Source organism: Phacochoerus africanus, chromosome 6 (assembly GCF_016906955.1).
Source record: "Phacochoerus africanus isolate WHEZ1 chromosome 6, ROS_Pafr_v1, whole genome shotgun sequence".
In the NCBI taxonomy this organism is placed as follows: Eukaryota; Metazoa; Chordata; class Mammalia; order Artiodactyla; family Suidae; genus Phacochoerus; species Phacochoerus africanus.
Genome location: NC_062549.1, coordinates 50,731,885 through 50,750,300, shown reverse-complemented (window position 1 = coordinate 50,750,300; position 18,416 = coordinate 50,731,885). Strand labels below are relative to the sequence as shown.

The 18,416-nt window shown below is 37.9% G+C and overlaps 1 protein-coding gene across 4 annotated transcripts in view; it reads left to right on the top strand.

The window, feature by feature from the left end:
* Positions 1–18,416, top strand: part of WWP1 (WW domain containing E3 ubiquitin protein ligase 1) — a 112,439-nt gene that overhangs the window by 66,482 nt on the left and 27,541 nt on the right. For 3 of the 4 annotated variants that reach the window (XM_047783653.1, XM_047783651.1, XM_047783652.1), the window contains 6 exons: positions 1,946–2,303; positions 12,846–12,941; positions 14,264–14,438; positions 16,525–16,579; positions 16,935–17,019; positions 17,155–17,283. In XM_047783653.1, coding sequence (XP_047639609.1) covers positions 1,946–2,303; positions 12,846–12,941; positions 14,264–14,438; positions 16,525–16,579; positions 16,935–17,019; positions 17,155–17,283 — 898 coding nt within the window. The remainder of the gene's footprint in view (positions 1–1,945; positions 2,304–12,845; positions 12,942–14,263; positions 14,439–16,524; positions 16,580–16,934; positions 17,020–17,154; positions 17,284–18,416) is intronic. The other variant, XM_047783655.1, reaches the window with a different exon arrangement.

The window sequence follows — 18,416 nt, the reverse complement described above, 5'->3', positions numbered from 1 at the left end:
AGAGTTTGGGATTTATTCTGGTTGGGATTTATTCTGGTTGTAATGGGTGTGTTCAGTTCATGACTGAAGAGATCTGTTGTCTGCACTTAAAAGATTACTTTGGCTGCTATTTGGAAATGGATTGGAGTTGGACAAGAGGAAGCAGGCAGAGCGGTTAGGACGCTGTTGTAGTAAACAAGAAGTGTGGAGCAGCAGGTAGTGGTGCAGATGGAGAGGAGCTGAGAGCACTCACAGTTGAATTATAGGAGAGAAGCTTTTGCCTTGACCAGCTGAAAGGTGTACTTAATAAATAATTTCTTTCTCTGTTTTTGTTTCGGGTGTGCTGTGTTTTAGTATGCATAGTTTATGATTCTTTGTTATTGGACTGGATTATTTTGTCTCAGATATTCCTCTTTCCCCATTTAGTGTTCTTTTGCTTTGGAAAGACTAATGTGAATCTTTCTCTTTTGGAAATTCATTTCCACATTATTGAAGAGTAAAAATGAAGTGAGACAATTCACTTTTGAACATGATACAGCAGTGCTGAGCATTATCTAAGAGATATCAGAATTTAGTCTGTGCACATTCTCTTCATATCTCCATGTTAAGTAGCGCTGTAAATATTTTATTTCTCATAATTTGTTATTGATTTTTTTTTTCTCCAAAAGCCACTCTACCCTGCAGCTGGTATAGAACTCGAGGGATTCTATTGTTCTTTTGCACTTACTGTTTGATTCCTTTGATAGTACTCATTTTTCTTCTTCCCACCATTTAAGTCTTCTTTAAAAATCTACCTGAAGATTTCATTACTCTTGATAATGTCTCTTCCCCTATTTCAATTAGAACTTTGATATGTAATTTTCTATTAAGTTTTGTTCAATAATTTATTCTCTTTCCAGTTTTTATTGGACTTACTTTCGTGGTGACACAGAGTTGAAATGGATCAATCACATTTATTTATTTATTTATTTTATCTATCTTTGTCTCTTTTTAGGGCCGCACCCGTGGCATATGGAGGTTCCCAGGCTAGCATTCCAACCCGAGCTGTAGCCACTAGCCTACACCAGGGCCACAGCAACTCGGGATCCGAGCCTCATCTGCCACCTACACCACAGCTCACAGCAAGCCATATCCTTAACCCACTGAGTGAGGCCAGGGATCAAACCTGAGTCTTCATGGATGCCAGTCAGGTTTGTTAACTGCTGAGCCATGATGAGAACTCCAGATCAATCATATTTAAAATGAAAATTTAGAAAAGTATACCTTTGGGAGTTCCTATTGTGGCTCAGCAGTAATGAACCCAACAAGTATCCATGAGGATGAGGGTTCGATCTCTGGCCTTGCTCAGTGGGTCTGGGATCCAGCTTTGCCATTAGCTATGATGTAGGTCGCAGACATGACTCGGATCCCAGGTAGCTGTGACTGTGGTGTAGCCTGGCAGCTATAGCTCCGATTTGACCCCTAGCCTGGGAACTTCCATATGCCACAGGTATGGCCCTAAAAAGACCAAAAAAAAAAGTAAATCATTGGATCCTAGTGCTGGGTTATTTCTTTAGAAAGTATAAAATGAGTTTCTGAACCTTTTTGCAATCCCTTTTAGTACTATGTTAAGAATTAATGCCATTTTATATTTCCTACAATTGGTAAGAATTCTTTTGATATTACCTGTATTTGCATACAAAAAGAGAGCTTGAAAGGGGACATTTTAAAGTTTTTATGTAACCCATTGCAGGTATGCAGGATTGATTATTTGGAGGAAAAACATTTGTTATCTTCATGTTATCTCCTCTTTATTTAAGTTAGAGTTACTGCTGTATATTTTTTTTCTTAAACTTTTATTATTTATACATTCCTCTCTAAAATATAACAAAAACATTATTTGTCTTATTTTTATTTCCATCAGTATCTGATATATTGCTCAGTGTAAATTAGTCTCTGAGTAAATTGCTTTGTCTTTCCTTGATAGATCATTTTCCCTTTTCAGTTAATGGAGATACTTCCTCATCTGCACCCACTGAAAATGCTTCCATCACCACGGGTACTGCAGTAGGAGCTGAAGAAACCGCCTTGTCTTCAAATTGCACTAGTACAACTCTTGAAGATCCTCCAGTTCAGGAAATACTGACTTCCTCAGAAAACAATGAATGTATTCTTCCTAACAGTGCAGCATTTGGATCTGAAGCCAGAAATACATTAGACCCTTCTGCCTCCAGCTCCGGAAGTAGCTCTGCTTTTGAAGCAGCCAAATTAAGACAGCCAGATGGGTGTGTGGAACCTGTCCGGCAGCAGTCTGGAAGTGCCAACACAGAAACTCTGCCATCGGGGTATGTTAATTTTTTTTAAGATGTGTAACTTAGGAGTTCCTGCTGTGGCACGGTGAATTAAGAGTCCAACCACAATGGCGTGGGTCATTGCAGAGGTCATGCTCAATCCCTGGCCCGACGCAGTGGTTGAAAGGAACCTGCATTGCTGCAGCTGCATGGCTCAGATTCATTCCCTCACCTGACTGAGAACTTCCACTGGTGCTGCCATAAAAAAAAGAAAAAAAGATATGTGACTTCCCGTCATTTTAAATCTAGATTGGAATCTAATTCATATAATTTGTTTATTTGCTACAAATCTAGTTTTTTTTGGTTTTGGTTTTGTTTTGTTTTTTGCCTTTTAAGGCTGCACCTGCAGCATACGGAAGATCCAGGTCTAATTAGAGCTGCAGCTGCCAGCCTACACCACAGCTCACTGTGATGCCGGATCTTTAACCCCCTGAGCAAGGCCAGGGAATTGAGCCAGCATCTTCTGGATACTAGTCGGGTTTTTAACCTGCTAAGCCACAAGGGGATCTCCGTATTTTTTAGAACTAAGAATAATTGCTCATCTAGTTATAACATGTGCTATATTAAGGAAAAAGGAAAAAACCTTATGTATTGATTTGCAAGACTCTCTTGGTTTGATCCTTGGTTTGCTTTTAAATAAGAGTGACCCTGACCCTCTACATGATAACCGCAGGTCTCTAGTTTCCTTTATATTGCGTGCTCTCCATGCCAAACTTGAGAGCAAGTCACAGTCTTTTTTCTCAGTTTACACTGAGTGCTGGAGAGCCACCTAACCCTGCTGAGCAGTGCTGATGCAAACTCAGGTTTTTGTTGCTGCTTGATGATTCTTAATCTCCTTTAAATTTCCCACTGTAATTATTCATCTTCCTGTGATTTTCTTTAAAGAGTATTTTATGTGTATATTCCATTTAATCATCTCTCTCATATTTACTTAATAGTTTTTTTTTTTAACTCAGTTCTGGTGATGCTAATATTAATGATTCATTGTCTCTACCTTCAAGAACCTTACTTAGGGGCTTAGATTTTTTTTTAATTTTATATTGGGGTATAGTTGATTTACAATGTTGTGTTTGTTATTTTCAGGTGTACAACAAAGTGATTCAGGTATACATATATCCATTCTTTGTCAGATTCTTTTCCCATATAGGTTACTACAGAATATTGATTATAGTTCCCTGTGTTATACAGTAGGACCTAGTCACTCAGATTTTTAAACATGTATATAGTAAGTTTGAAAATGATGTGATAAAATCTGGTGTACACAGTGCTGTCGCACGCAGCTCACAGCAGGTAGAATGTCTACTCATAGCTGTGGAAACGGCACCTCTAGAGAGGTCTCTGCCTTATTGCCCTCATTTTCTCACGACAGTCACTATATGCAGGCCTTTTCTTTTTTTTTCTGTGCTCTTTACTGGCTCATCTGCTTTTGCCTGTTGCCTAATTACAGTGTCAGCCTTTCGAGTCCTGAGTGTGCTGCCCCTGTTGAATCTCTAGGTCCAGGCTACACCTTTCTCTGAGCTTATTTTTATCTGTTTAATGGAAATCTCCACTGTTTCCTGAAACCATTTTGGGCTGTACAGCATCTTCCCTTCCCTTGCCCAAATATCTCATTGACCCTTCGTCTTCTGTCTTCCACAGCTTAGTCATTTATCCTAGTCTCATGTGTCTGCCATTAAGACACTGATAAATAAGCTGTTCTTACTGTTAAGAACCTCATGACATGATGGGAAGTAAAGATAAGAAAATAGTCATCGACTGTACAGTACAATAAAGCTAAATAAGCTAGAGGTAAATTAGGGTTCTCTGGGAGGGAACATACAGTGGGGAGTAACCTACGATAATGAGAACAAAGAATACTTTCCTGGAAGCAGTGACCCTTAAGTGGGTTTCTGAAAGAGAAGTAGGCATTAGCAAAGCTGTAATGGAGGCACAAGTGATGAAAGGTTTCCTTCTCAGTGGAGCTAACTGCATGTATAGATCCCTAGCACCCATGAAAATGAGTCAGCTGAACTCAGGAAATGGTGTTTTGTTACAGCTCGAGTTGAACATTTGAGGAAGCATGCTGTGTAGTACTGAAGAGTAAACAGTCCTCTAAAGAATCTCATATACTTCTCAGAGTTTAGAAGTTTTTCTCTGAAAACCATGAATAAACATTAAAGAACTTTAAACAGGAGAGTGGCGTATTTGCATTTTAGTAAGATTATTCTAGCAGCGGTGTAGCTAAATTAGGAGTTGAGGCAAGCTAGGATATAGAAGCCAGGCTGTTTTATAAATGAGAGACACAAACATTCTCATTTAAAGTGGTAAGTACATAAACTTAATTCTGTGGGACCAAGTAAATGCTTGCCTGTCACCACCGTGTGTGATCTTTGCATTTTATAGAAATCTTGATGGCTGATTTTCAGATTCCAAGTTGCGACCTACTAATAGATTGTGACCAGCCTCGTTCCAGAGGCCTTTCCTGATTCCCTCTGTTGGAATCAGACCCCTCTGCCCTATCCCCTTACCCAGCCATATTTCTTTCTAACCTCCTGTTTTGAAAATTTACAAACATGCAGAAAAATTTAAGAAGTTTTACAGTGAACACCCATATATCTATCTACCATTAGACTTTATAATTGACATTTTTATCTGCTTGCTTTATCTTACATGTCTTCATATCTCTATTCATTTGATTTTTATTTTAATTTTTTATTTAAATTAAAATTGTTTTTATTTTTTAATAACGATTTTTACTTTTTCTATTATAGCTGGTTTACAGTGTTCTTTCAGTTTTCTACTGCACAGCAAGGTGACCCAGTCACACATACATGTATACATTGTTTTTTCTCACACTGTCATGCTCCATCATAAGTGACTAGATGAAGTTCCCAGCACTATACAGTAGAATATTTGTTTAATTTTTAAATGTAATTTAGTAACTTGCAGATATCAGTACATTTTGCCCCTCAAAACTTTTAACTTGCATATCATTAAGTAGAGTTCAGTATTTGTTTAAACATCTCTAGAGTTTACTTAGAAGGAAATGCATAAGTCTGTTTTGATCAATTTTGACAAATGCAAATAACCCAAACCTTTAATAGTCTACTCTTAGACTATTATCGCCACCTCAGAAAGTTCTCTCAAATCCCCTTTCAGTCAATCCCTCCCCCTACTTTTAGAGAGGCAACCACTGTTCCAGTTTTTTCTACATTAGGTCATAGATTAGTAACATAAATGGAATCAGTATGAACTCTTTCAGCTAGGATTCTTTTAAGCAGCATGATCCTATTTGTATTACTTTATAACACAAATCTCCATATGACATATATTTGTATGAGCTCTCCACTGAACTGAAAAGGGGGCTGAATTTTGTCAATTTCCACATTCCTTGTGCCTAAAACTATGCCTGGCATGCAGCAGGTACTCAATAAATATTTATAAATGAGTTAATGCTTGATTGAATAATTTTGGGTGAGTGAGCAATTTGGCAAAAGCTCTGGCGTGTAAATGCTTACAAGAAAATTAAGATAAGAACTGAGAGGCACCCATTGAATTTAACGACAAAGAAATTATTGATTATTGACCTTTGGCAAAGTGGTTTCTGGGAAAAAGAGCTATATTCATACTGCTCCGTGATGGAGTCAGTGGGAAGGCTGGAAGTGTGATGGTAAACCCTTTGAAAGAGTGAGAACTAATGCATAAAACTTTTTCACTGTGAACACACAGGAAAGGAGGAATGTGTGATAAAAGCAAGAAAAGATACAGACCTGAGGAGTCGTTTTTTAGTTTTAAAAAATGGGAGTGACCTGATGGGTGGTTGGTTGCTGATGGGCCGGAGCCAGGAGAGAGATTAGCAAGCAGTACAGGATAGAGGGCTAGGGCCAGCTGTTGGTCGTGGTTTAGCAGAAGGCAAGTCTTACCACCTACTCCATTATCCAAGTTTGAAACCAATGGTTATCCAATCAGTAACTAAATCCTGTTATTTTTATTGTAATATAGTTTACACAATTCTTCCACATTTACTATTTTTAATTAATTATTATTATTATTATTATTTTTGGCCCTTTTCTTGGGCCACTCCTGCGGCATATGGAGGTTCCCAGGCTAGGGGTCTAATCAGAGCTGTAGCCACCAGCTTATGCCAGAGCCACAGCAATGCGGGATCCGAGCCCCGTCTTCAACCTACACCACAGGTCACAGCAATGCTGGATCCTTAACCCACTGAGCAAGGCCAGGGATCAAACCCGCAACCTCATGGTTTCTAGACGGATTCATTAACCACTGCGCCATGACGGCAACTCTGATTTTTAATTTATTTATTTTTAAACAAGGTCTTTTCTCAGCAGTCTTAGTGAGCAGGGAGGCTGTGTCTCAGTTCTGGGAAGGGAAAATATTATGTGAAGGTGAGGTATAACAGTTATATATCAGTACTCATCTCCATGAAATTAAAGAATTCTGTTGGGAAGTCTTATCAGTTAGCCTGGTAATTTGCACCTATTTGAGGGGTATTCATGAATTTCCACTGCAGGGATAATATAGTCCTTGGCCAGTTCCAGCCCATCACTTCTGTAGGGCCCACAGGTACAGCTCTAATGGGTTATCACTGAGTCACCCAGACCAAGCCGGAGTTTCCCCTTTATCCCTTTATCCCACCCTTTCCCCTGCCAGCACCTTCCTTCCTCATTGCTGCCCAAGGTCTGCTCTGGTCACCACCTATACATTTGGGACTCTTTCTTGGTAACTGTCATATCCTGAGAGTTAGAATCTTACTCTGGAGACGACAGCTCAGCAAGTTGCCTCCTACCCCCCACCATGGGTCCTGGAGTCACTGGGGAAGATAGTGAAACTGACCAGGCTTGTCCCTTGAGGATCCAGGAGTTCTTTGTCCCAAAAATGTTGTCAGGCGAGGGCAGCTGGGTACATAGCATGTCCACAGCCTGAGCTGCCACAGGGTATGGCATGACAGCAGTTTTTGCTCTTAGTACCTCCCTAATGTTCTTGATTTTGCCTTTTGGCCCCCTAAACCTAAAATATTTACCATTTAGCACTTTATAGGAAAAGTTTGCCTACCCTCTGTCTAGTGACTAGAACATAGAAAATTATAAAGAAGATAGGCAAAAGTAGTTTTGCATATGATAGTGTATGTAGCAAGTGGTTTAGCCTAAGAAAAATAAATTCACTTTGGAGCAAAAATACTAAAATCTGAAAGTGATCCCTTGTTTTGGAAAAATTAGGAATCAATAGCTAGCTTTGTGCTTAGAACCTAAGTACTTACTAAATATTTACTGAATGTTAAATTAGAAATATTTGCAGGTAAATTATGATGAAATTAGAAAATAGCTGCATAATCCATTTTATGGATGGTACACTTGATTAATTTTCCCCTAATCTTAAAATTTTTTTCTGATCACAAAACTAATAAGACATGACCAAATAAAATATTTAAATCATGCGGAAGCATTTGTTAAAGTACCCCTTATAAGTACCGAGAGGGCACCGTCTATAGTCTACACATTATTTCAGCAGCAAGTATTTGAGGGCTTTTCTGGGTCAGATATCATTCTGGCATTGGGTGTTCAGAGGGCAAGAGAACCCAAGACTCCGCTGCTGTGGAGCGTGTGTTACACACAGGCCAACCACTGTGGCCTTGCATAGAAATCCTCCTCTGTAATGTCAGATAGCAGTAGAAAGATCAAAGAGATGAGAATAAAGAGCAAGTATGTAAATTACTATTTCTTATAGACTTACAGAATTATTTCAAGAAAATGGGGTCACTCTGTGTACATACTGTTTTTCAGTTGCTTTTTAAAACTTGATTATATTTCCATATTGGTACAAGTAGATTCACACATTCACCAAATATATAATTAATAAATATTATTAAGCACCTCTTCTGTGGCAGATACTGTGTTATGTTGCTATTGGTACACTGATGAGCAATAAAGACTGAGACCCAAATTTTGAGAAGCTTTCTGTCTATACATGTAGGTCTACCTTAATTCTTTTGAATGGTTTATTATACTTCCTTGAGTATTAATTATTGCTCTGTAACAAATTACCCTAAAATTTAGCAATTTAAAGCAACAAACATAATCTTACGTGGACTGTGTGTAATTATAAGGCTATAGAATCTGGAAGTGGCTTAGCCAGGTGGTTTTATGCATTGTCACTCATGAGGTTGTAGTCATCTAGGGAATGACTAAATGGAATTGACATTGCAAATCAAAGAGCCCTGAATTCTGGCCTGTCAGTGGGAAAAGCCATGTCTACACAGTGGGACTTCCAGAAGGCTTGGAAATTGGCAGCATCCAATACCTTTGGAAGTGGCCATGAAGAAGGCCCTATAAACAGGCAAAATTGATTGAAAGCCGTTTTGAGAAATGAATCCCTAATTTCCTTCTTTGTAGCCAGGACTGCTATCCTGCCTAGGGCTTTCTTCTCTGGAGAGTCTCTGCTTTTGGAACACTAGGCACATTTGAGGATAAGGTACTGTACTACATCAGGAGATGCAAATGAACCTTTATGAAAGTAATAAGTGAATACAATTATAAGTGAGTTTCCAAGCCTCTGTCCCTCTTTCCTACCCAAATCCCAGAACATTGGCAACCAGGATTTTACTTTTCCACCCAAGAGACTAGAAATGTCTTCTATCAGAGATTCCCCTACCTCAAAAGAATAAAAATACTGGTATTTATTTGTTCTCCAAGGAAGTAGCCTCGTAATATCACCCTTCAATTAATCCCATAAACCCCAAGCTGCACCCAGGCACACAGAGCTCCTGGTCAGTTTTTGGTGCCCTTCTTGTTAGACATCTGAGGGAAACCTCTTAATGTAGAAGGTAGAGATCAAAACTAACAATCTAGGAAACGCTCTTGAAGAAAACATGCTTTTAATATTCTCAGAGGGGTAAGAGTAGATGTAACGTATACTAAAAATGAGGTGCTATAAAAAGCTCTTGAAAATCTAATTCAGTGAAAGACTTGGATGATAAAGGTAGATAAATTTCCCAGAGAGTTGAACAAAAAGATAAATCTATGAAGTAAAAGCAATAAAAATAGAAAAATTGGAGGACCAGTTCAGAGGTCTGATAAGAGAAAGTCCAGAGAGAGAGATAATAGGGGAAATATTTAATAAAATAACAATACAACAACCCCCCCACCTTTTACAAACCTGAAGGACATGAATTTCCCTATTAAGGGGCTCACCCAACATGCAGGATAATAAGTGAAAATAAATCTATATTAAGATACCTCATTTTGAAAATTTTAGTATATTGGGGCCAAAGGAAAAAAATCCTAAACATTTCCAGAGATTTTTTTTAAAAGGGGGTTGGGGGATGTGGAGAAGCAGATCTCAAAGTCATCAGAATAGCATTAGATATCTCAGAATCATCAGGAAGCTAGAAGACAATAGGCCAGTACCTTAAATGCTGCTGTAAATGATATCCCGCCTAGAATTCTCTATTCAGTCCCACTGTTAGTGTACACACAGAACAAATACATTTTTAGATAGTTGACATCCCATGTATTCTTTCTGAGGAAACAACCAAGACTTGTGTTCCTCAAAAACTAGGTACTGAAAGTGAATGATATGGGATCCAGGGATTGGGTGTCTGATAGAAGAGTGAAGGTGTTTCCAGCAGGATGAGGAAAGGAAAGCTTGATGGCAGGTGTGACTGATAAAAATATCCATTGAGCTTAAATATTTTGAGATGAGATTTATGCAACTGGAAAAGTATTTGGAGTTAAATTTGTAATAACTTGCAAAACATAAGGAAATGGGAGGAAAGAAAAGTCAAATCATGTTTCAGAATTCCTGTCATGGCTCAGTGGTTAAAAAACCCAACTAGTATCCATAAGGATGCAGTTTCAATCACTGACCTCGCTCAGTGGGTTAAGGATCTGGCATTGCTATAAGCTGTGTATAGGTGGGCAGCTTCAGCTCCGTTTCAACCCCTAGCCTGGGAACCTCCATATGCTGTGGGCGCGACCCTAAAAAGACAAAAAAAAAAAAAAAAGCATGTTTCATGGCTCAGCTCTCAGGAAGGTTTACACAGTCTTAATAATTACAAGGGAAGGACAGCACGTATATTTGGAATGGCTGGAAGGAGGGTCCAAATTACAAAGTGTGTATGTTGTACATGTGTGTGCAGAAAAGAGGCTTGCAGCTTTCCTCTTTCATAGTGAGAAATCAGTACATTGTGTCTGAAATTTAATTAGTAGAGTAAACTTGTTAGTAAGGAAAAAGAGGTAAATACTGAAAGAAATGGCTAAGTTGAAAATGTTGCCTTTGGGGAGGAGAAAATTAGGTTAGAGGACAGGGAGAGCTTATTTTTTGTAATGAGCCTCGTAGACTGTATGATTGATTAAACTGTGTGGAAGTACATATAATTATATAACTGTGAATGTATATTAAAGTAGTATGTGAAAGTATAACTGATAAAAATGAAACATAGTGAATAGTATTTGTAAAGAAAGGATTTGTAAAGAAACCAGGAAATTATGTAGAACAGCAATACAAATTCAAGGATTGATTGTAGGAATTAATACCTAAAAATAGCAAAAGTACCATTATTGGGAAGTTCTTGAAATGTGATTCATTATGTAGGTATTTATTTGTTTTTGGCCATTAAGCTTTCATAAGATCAATATTCCATTGGTATGTGTTCTAGGTATTCTTGAAAAGTCTTTAAAATAAAATTCCATATTTAAATCTTGTCTTCCTATGAATTTTTAAAAATATAAATGCATGTGAAATAAATTGAAATTTTAGGTAATTTATTTTTACTGAAATACTTGTGAGGATTATCTAAATTTTTGTACTACAGGACAGCATGAACCAGTGTAGAATTTTATGCTACTGATTTAGTATAGGTAAATCAGTAATAGATAAGTTTAATAGTTTATATGATCCTGAATTAGTTGTGAATTTGGGCATTTTGTTCATTTTTAGTATTTAAGCATGTTATGATTAATGTCTGTTAGATGTGGCTTAAAGAATTATTTTTTGGGAGTTCCCATTGTGGCGCAGCGGAAACGAATCCGACTAGGAACCATGAGGTTGCAGGTTCGATCCCTGGCCTCGCTCAGCAGGTTAAGGATCTGACATTGCCGTGTGTAGGTCGCAGACACGGTTCAGATCTGATGTTGCTGTGGCTGTGGTGTAGGCTGGCTGCTGTAGCTCCAATTCGACCCCTAGCCTGTGAGACTCCATATGCCACAGATTTGGCCCTAAAAAAGCAAAGCAAAACAAAACAAAACAAACAAACAAAAAAAGAATTATTTTTTGCATGCTGTTTAAACTATGTGTACACTTTGATGAGGGAATGACTTTAATATGTGTAGGGAAATAATTTAATAATTAAAGGCCTCTCAATAAAAAGTCAAATTGGATCCTTGTGATTAAGGAAAAAATTTTCTGTTTATTCTGCTTTCGTTGAAAACAAGAATGTTAAATTCAGAAGTACCAGCTTTTTATTTTTTATGTTTAAAATTTTTCTTCTGTACCATTTTAAGGAAAGACTAGGAAGGGAGAAACAGGGATCACAGGAGAAAAGTGGGGAAAACAAGAGTGAGAGTCTTTGAGAGAGAACAGAAAAGGTAAAATTGGATGCTTGGCAAAGACAGAGAAATAGATGTGCACAAAAAGAAGACACTGTATGCAGACAAAAGAAAGAATTTTCATGGAGCTGTGTCACTACATGCTTTAAGGCGATTTCTGTTAAAGTCTTTAGAAGTGTACTTTTAAAATTGCAGAGAGACATTTTGTGTGTTTGGTGTAGTATTAGACTGAAAGCTCCTCTGCCCTTGATTAAATTTGTTTTGTGATGATTTTGAATTATATAAATTAGTAACTTTTTAAAACTTTAGGTATTATTCTGTCTTCCTCTGCTAACTGTACTTACTGAGTTTCTTGTACTGTTAATAAATAGAAAATAATTGGAATTCCCGTCATGGCGTAGTGGTTAACGAATCCAACTAGGAGCCTTGAGGTTGCAGGTTCGATTCCTGGCCTTGCTCAGTGGGTTGAGGATCCAACATTGCTGTGAGCTGTGGTGTGGGTCATGGACGCAGCTCAGATCCCGGATCCTGCGTTGCTGTGGCTCTGGTGTAGGCCGGCCGCTACGGCTTTGATTGGACCCCTGGCCTGGGAACCTCCATGTGCCGTGGGAGCAGTCCTGGAGGAGGCAGAGAGAATAAATAAATACAGAGAGAGAGAATAATTAAGGAGTTCTCTTTTGGCACAGCAGGTTGAGGACCCAGCATTGTCACTGCAGTGCTTGGGTCACTACTATGGCACAAGTTTGATCCCTGGCCCAGGAACTTCCATATGCTGCAGACACGCCCAAAAAAGGAGGGGGGGTATTAAGAACTTAAAAAGCACCTATAATTGAGAAAAGAAACAATTTTATTTTATATATATGTGACATTTTAAAGTAAAATTTACCTGTAATTTTCTGGATTAGATGAAGGAATCATTTTTCAGGTTGTTTAAATTTGTTGTCCTTTATTTTTGCATTTTTATTTTAAAATAACATTTTAAAATTCCCTTTAGGTGGGAACAAAGGAAAGATCCTCATGGTAGAACCTACTATGTGGATCATAACACTCGAACGACCACATGGGAGAGGCCACAGCCTCTGCCTCCAGGGTAATGTAGCATCTTATGCATCTTCAGTTGTGTTTTATACGTACAATTTTTAAAGTTTATTTAATACAATATAAAATGATGCTTTTACTCTTAATGTTATGGTTCTTTGATTGCTCTTGTGAATAATGAATGTTGAGTATATGAGAAATGCTACATTGTATCTCTTTTACTGTTAGTCTGAAGGGTTCCTCAGGAGATGAAGAGATTGTCAAACATGGGCTTGTTTACAGAGGGTAGTTGCAGAATTTTGATCCAATTTTAGTGCTTGTTGTTTTGTAAGGAATGAAAGGTATATTTAGAACAATTTATATATGTTGTTCTCTATAGATAATGATCTAAACTATGCTGTTGGGTGACATGTAGGAGATATTAGTGTGGTTCAAAATTATAATCTAAAAGATTGGTACAAGTAAGATTGTATTACATTATGGCTAAAATTATAGAGGGTTTTAAGTGAAAAAGTTTTTCTATTACATACTAAATAAAGTTTATATTCTGTGCCGTTGTTTAAGGCCATTCACAAACTGTCCTTTCAGATGCGACTTAAGAGTCCACTAATATAAAACGTATTCAAAATCTAGAAGATTCAAGGCAAGGGGTATGTTATTTCTGTGAGATTGGTTGCTGAAAGGATTCTGAAGTCATATAAATTAATGACATAAATTGGTTTAAGGTGAACCGAGGCCTGGAAGATGGGGAGACTTTTGGCTGGTGGAGAAGGGCTTTCTCTCCTGTGGGAATATTAAAACAAAGGCTTAACAGAATGAAACGTATGACACACTTGAGGCCAGCAAGTAGGTGATCTGGCTCTCATATGGGTCCCTTGAAGACCTTTAGGGAGGTGAGGCTGACATGGTAAATGGGTTCGTTTTTATGCCATGCCAGGGAACAGTAGTAGGTAATGGAGCATGTCTTGATCTGCACTTTAGTTCAGCAGCAGTGTAACATCAAAAGGGTTAGAAAGCCCTAAGAGTTGAGTTAAAGTCTTTTTCATGGGCAGGGATGGTTGCTAGGTAAACAGTAAATGTTTATCAAAAAAAAAAAAAAGGATAGATTGATAACTCTTCAGTCTATGGCCTCTCTTTTAGATAGTCCTTAGAAATCATGTATAGGAAGAATAGGAAGGTAATTGAACTAAAGCAAATAGCAAGTTGCATGTTTATAATTTTTCTGAAGAATATCAATACTTACATTCTTGTAAACTTGTCTTGGACTTGATTTTTAAATTATTTGAGTGAAGTATAACCTAACTACTTTCTAGTTTCTTTTATTAAATGTTTACTGTTCTTTTCATTTCTCCTCTTGCTTACTTTATTTGGAAGTTGGGAAAGAAGAGTTGATGATCGGGGAAGAGTTTATTATGTGGATCATAACACCAGAACAACAACCTGGCAGCGGCCCACCATGGAGTCTGTCCGTAATTTTGAACAGTGGCAGTCTCAGCGGAACCAATTGCAGGGAGCTATGCAACAGTTCAACCAGCGTTACCTCTATTCGGTAATTAGGAAATTCTGAGATGTTAACACAACTTTTCCCTCCAGGCATTTGCCCTTTTCTACCTTAGTGATTTTTCTTAAATGTTATAGATTGTATTAGAAGGTATTTTTTAGTTGGTCTTTAATAAGTAACTAGCATCTCTAATATACATAAGCACTCTAAGTTTTTTTTCTTGAATTCTAGTTTACTAACATACACTCAGGTTTTTGTCCTTATTGAGTTTCACAAATGCAATTCCTTAATAAAATAGTTTTTGCCAGTTTCCAGTCTTCTGCCTTTAGTTATAATTATTTCATTTGCCTTAAGCAAAACCACTTGCCTTCTGATTTTCCTTAAGGTCAATCTTGCCATATCCCACCTCTTCTGATCCCCATCCCAGATTCTGAGAAACAATGCTTTCATCTGTTTTGGCCGACCAAATATATGTTCTTGAGACTGGGGATAGTTTTGTTCAAAAAAATCCAATGCTGTCTGAAAATTTGCCTAATCGATAATGTATTGCCATAAGCAAACATCCATGAAAATGACAGGTTCGAGGGAACCTTTGTTAAATAGATTTGACCACAGGAAGCAGAAAATACAAATTTTAAGTCCTGGACATCTCTAGATAGTGTTTTGAGGTAACTTGAAAAACACCAGAGTGTAGAAAGAAATTAGGAAAGATATAAAAAGAACTTAACTCTTTCTTCAGAATCTTGTCTCTGTCTGGCTCATTCAACTCCACTTTCTTCAGAGGTTAAATAATAAGTTCTCATGTGAAGGCTGACCCATTTCCTGGTTATAGGTGTAGCCAGCAGAGAGGGAGTGGGCCAACTCAGCCTGCACAGCACCACCCACTGTCAGTTGCTGGTTCTTTGGTAGCTTGTACAGAAATCTGTGGTAGGGTTCCATCATGTAGCTGTATATAGTACACAGATTACTGTGTGCATTTGTTTTTGGTTGAACTTAATTGTATATGTGAAATCCGTGGGGAAATGGCAGAATTAGAAATAGGGTGTATCAGAAGTATATTCTTCTGCACATGACAGAACATCCTTAAGCAGACTGAGGTTTAGTTATCTAAATGTAATACCCGGTTAGGGTAAGAGTCAATAGTGCTGCCAAGCACCCTGGTTCTTTCTGCCCTTTTGCTCCCCAATCCTTGCCATGTGTCCTGTGTCTCTTCTTGATCATATGGAGCTGCTGCCCCCTGGGGGGGCACATCCAGGAAGAAGAAAGAGGAAGGGGAATGAGAAGGAGAGATGGCTTTTTTCTAGCAATCCCTGGCCTTTCTACTTGGAAAGGGATGTCCTCACCAGGGACATCAGCCTGTACCTCATGGGCCAGAATTGGTCGTTCTACCAACTCAGTCACCAGGAAAGTTGGGAATAGAGTAGTCTTAGATAGACACATTGATACCTCAAACACAACAGTGATTTTGTTGTATTTGTCATTCTTTAAAAATAGGTGGTACAATGTTTATATTTTCTTTAGAATATATTTCTGGGTTGTAATATGTAAGCATTAATATGTTTTCATGTATGTATAAATACATATATAAGATACTAAGGTCAAAGTTCATTTGTATAAAGATAATACTGGAGTTTAGTATTTATTTTATGCTTTTTTATTATTACTCAATGAATTTTATTTCATTTATAGTTTTACAACAATCATCACAACCAGATTTTATAGCATTTCCATCCCAAACCCTTATTAATAGGCATTTGTTTTAAAGAGAACTATGATAATTATTTTATTTTTAAACAAATAATGTTGCTTCATTTAAACACTATAATTTTTTATATGGTCTTCTCTCATGTCATTTTATTCCTATAGATTATTATGGAAAGGATAAGAGATTAAAATATTGATGTTGATATATTATTTCTAAATCATTTTAGAAACCTAATAATTTTATCACTTGATTGACCTCTCTTAACTCGTGACATTTTTACGACTTTGTGTCTTGAAATTACTATATTCACATTCCTTTTATCTTATTTTTTAGAGATTTACTATAACATGTGATTCTGCCAAGTACTTGGTTTATGCTTTTATATTAAAATACTTTTTATTTCTCCTCCCAACCTTTTTCTCCAACCAGGCTTCAATGTTAGCTGCAGAAAATGACCCATATGGGCCTTTGCCTCCAGGCTGGGGTAAGCGAATATTTTTTTTTTGTCTTTTTGCCTTTTCTAGGGCCGTTTCCACGGCATATGGAGGTTCCTAGGCTAGGGGTCGAATCGGAGCCGTAGCCACCGGCCTACACCAGGGCCACAGCAACGCAGGATCCGAGCCGCATCTGCAACCTTCACCACAGCTTACGGCAATGCCGGGACCTTAACCCACTGAGCAAGGTCAGGGATCGAATCCACAACCTCATGGTTCCAAGTCGGATTCGTTAACCACTGCGCGCCACAACGGGAACTCCAAGCAAATATGTTTTTGGTAAAAGTATCCAAGATGTATATATAGCAAAAAGTTATTAAATGCTATGCTCACTCTGTTTTTTAGAAAAAAGAGTGGATTCAACAGACAGAGTTTACTTTGTGAATCATAACACAAAAACAACCCAGTGGGAGGATCCCAGAACCCAAGGGTACGTATGTACTACTACAGCCTTTCTTAGGTTATCTTACACATGTCTGAAGATAGAATCGCATTAAAAGCCTTGATTCAGATGTTTTTACCACCTGTAAAATGTTCACCTTATGATTATTGCATTATCTTTTAGCTTACAGAATGAAGAACCCCTGCCAGAAGGCTGGGAAATTAGGTATACCCGGGAAGGGGTTAGGTACTTTGTTGACCATAATACAAGAACAACAACATTCAAAGATCCTCGCAATGGCAAGTCATCTGTGTAAGTGAAGCTCTTATGTGCTGTGTAATGAGGACATAGGTTTCACTTCTAATTTAGCCTCAAGTTTAGCAATAAATTTTATTTTGTGTATCAAGAAAATTTACACAAGTAATACTCTACTATGCCTGTCTTTGCTCTACCTTCTTATAGAATGATTTTGCGGCACATAATTCCTTAGTAAGAACGATAGTAAATATTTACCTAGTGATTACTGTGTGCCAAGGATTCTTCTAAACATTTAGTGTAAATTAGCTCATTTTATCTTCCAACAATTCCTTGAGGTAGATACTGTTATTTTCCAAGTTCAGAAACTGAGGCTTAGGGAGCACAGCTAACTTATGCAAAATTATAGGCAAGTAATGGAAGTGGTTTCAGACCAAAGCAGTCTGTCCGAAGAGTCTGTGCTCTTAACAGGTGCATCATGCTGTTGCAACATCACAGAATGAGATGTTCAAGAAAATTTAATTTTCCAGGTAAAAATAGCTCAATTAAGCATTTGAAAGATCTCTCCTTAACTCCCTTATTACTCTTAGTGTAATGTCCTTGTATCAGTAAGTATGTAGAAATAGCCCTAAAAGCTTTTTGCAATTCGTACCATTGCATCTGTCCACCTATCAGTATCTCTCTTCCCTCTTCATCCTGAAGATGAACTATAATTGTTCTTATCAAAGTCCAGTCCTCCCTGTGCTGGTGCACTAGCTCTTCCCCCTCTTTTCCAGTTCACTGCTCCAACAGTGATCGTCTTTATATTCTCCATCTTTCTCTGCTGAATTATTCTCAGCAGCTGTTAATTTCCTTAAATTAAAAGCAAACAGGGAGTTCCCTTCATGCTCAGCGGTTAACGAACCCGACTAGGATCCATGAGGATGGAGGTTCGATCCCTGGCCTTACTCAGTGGGTTAAGGATCTGGCGTTGCTGTGAGCTGTGGTGTAAGTCACAGACTTGGCTTGGATCCTGAGTTGCTGTGACAGTGGTGTAGGCCAGCAGCTGCAGCTGCGATTCAACCCCTAACCTGGGAACCTCCATATGCTGCAGGCGTGGCCTAAAAAGCAAAAAAAAAAAAAAGACAGACAAGCAAAACACCATAATTCTTCACCTTATGAATTCATTCAGTGAAAATTCATTTTTATTG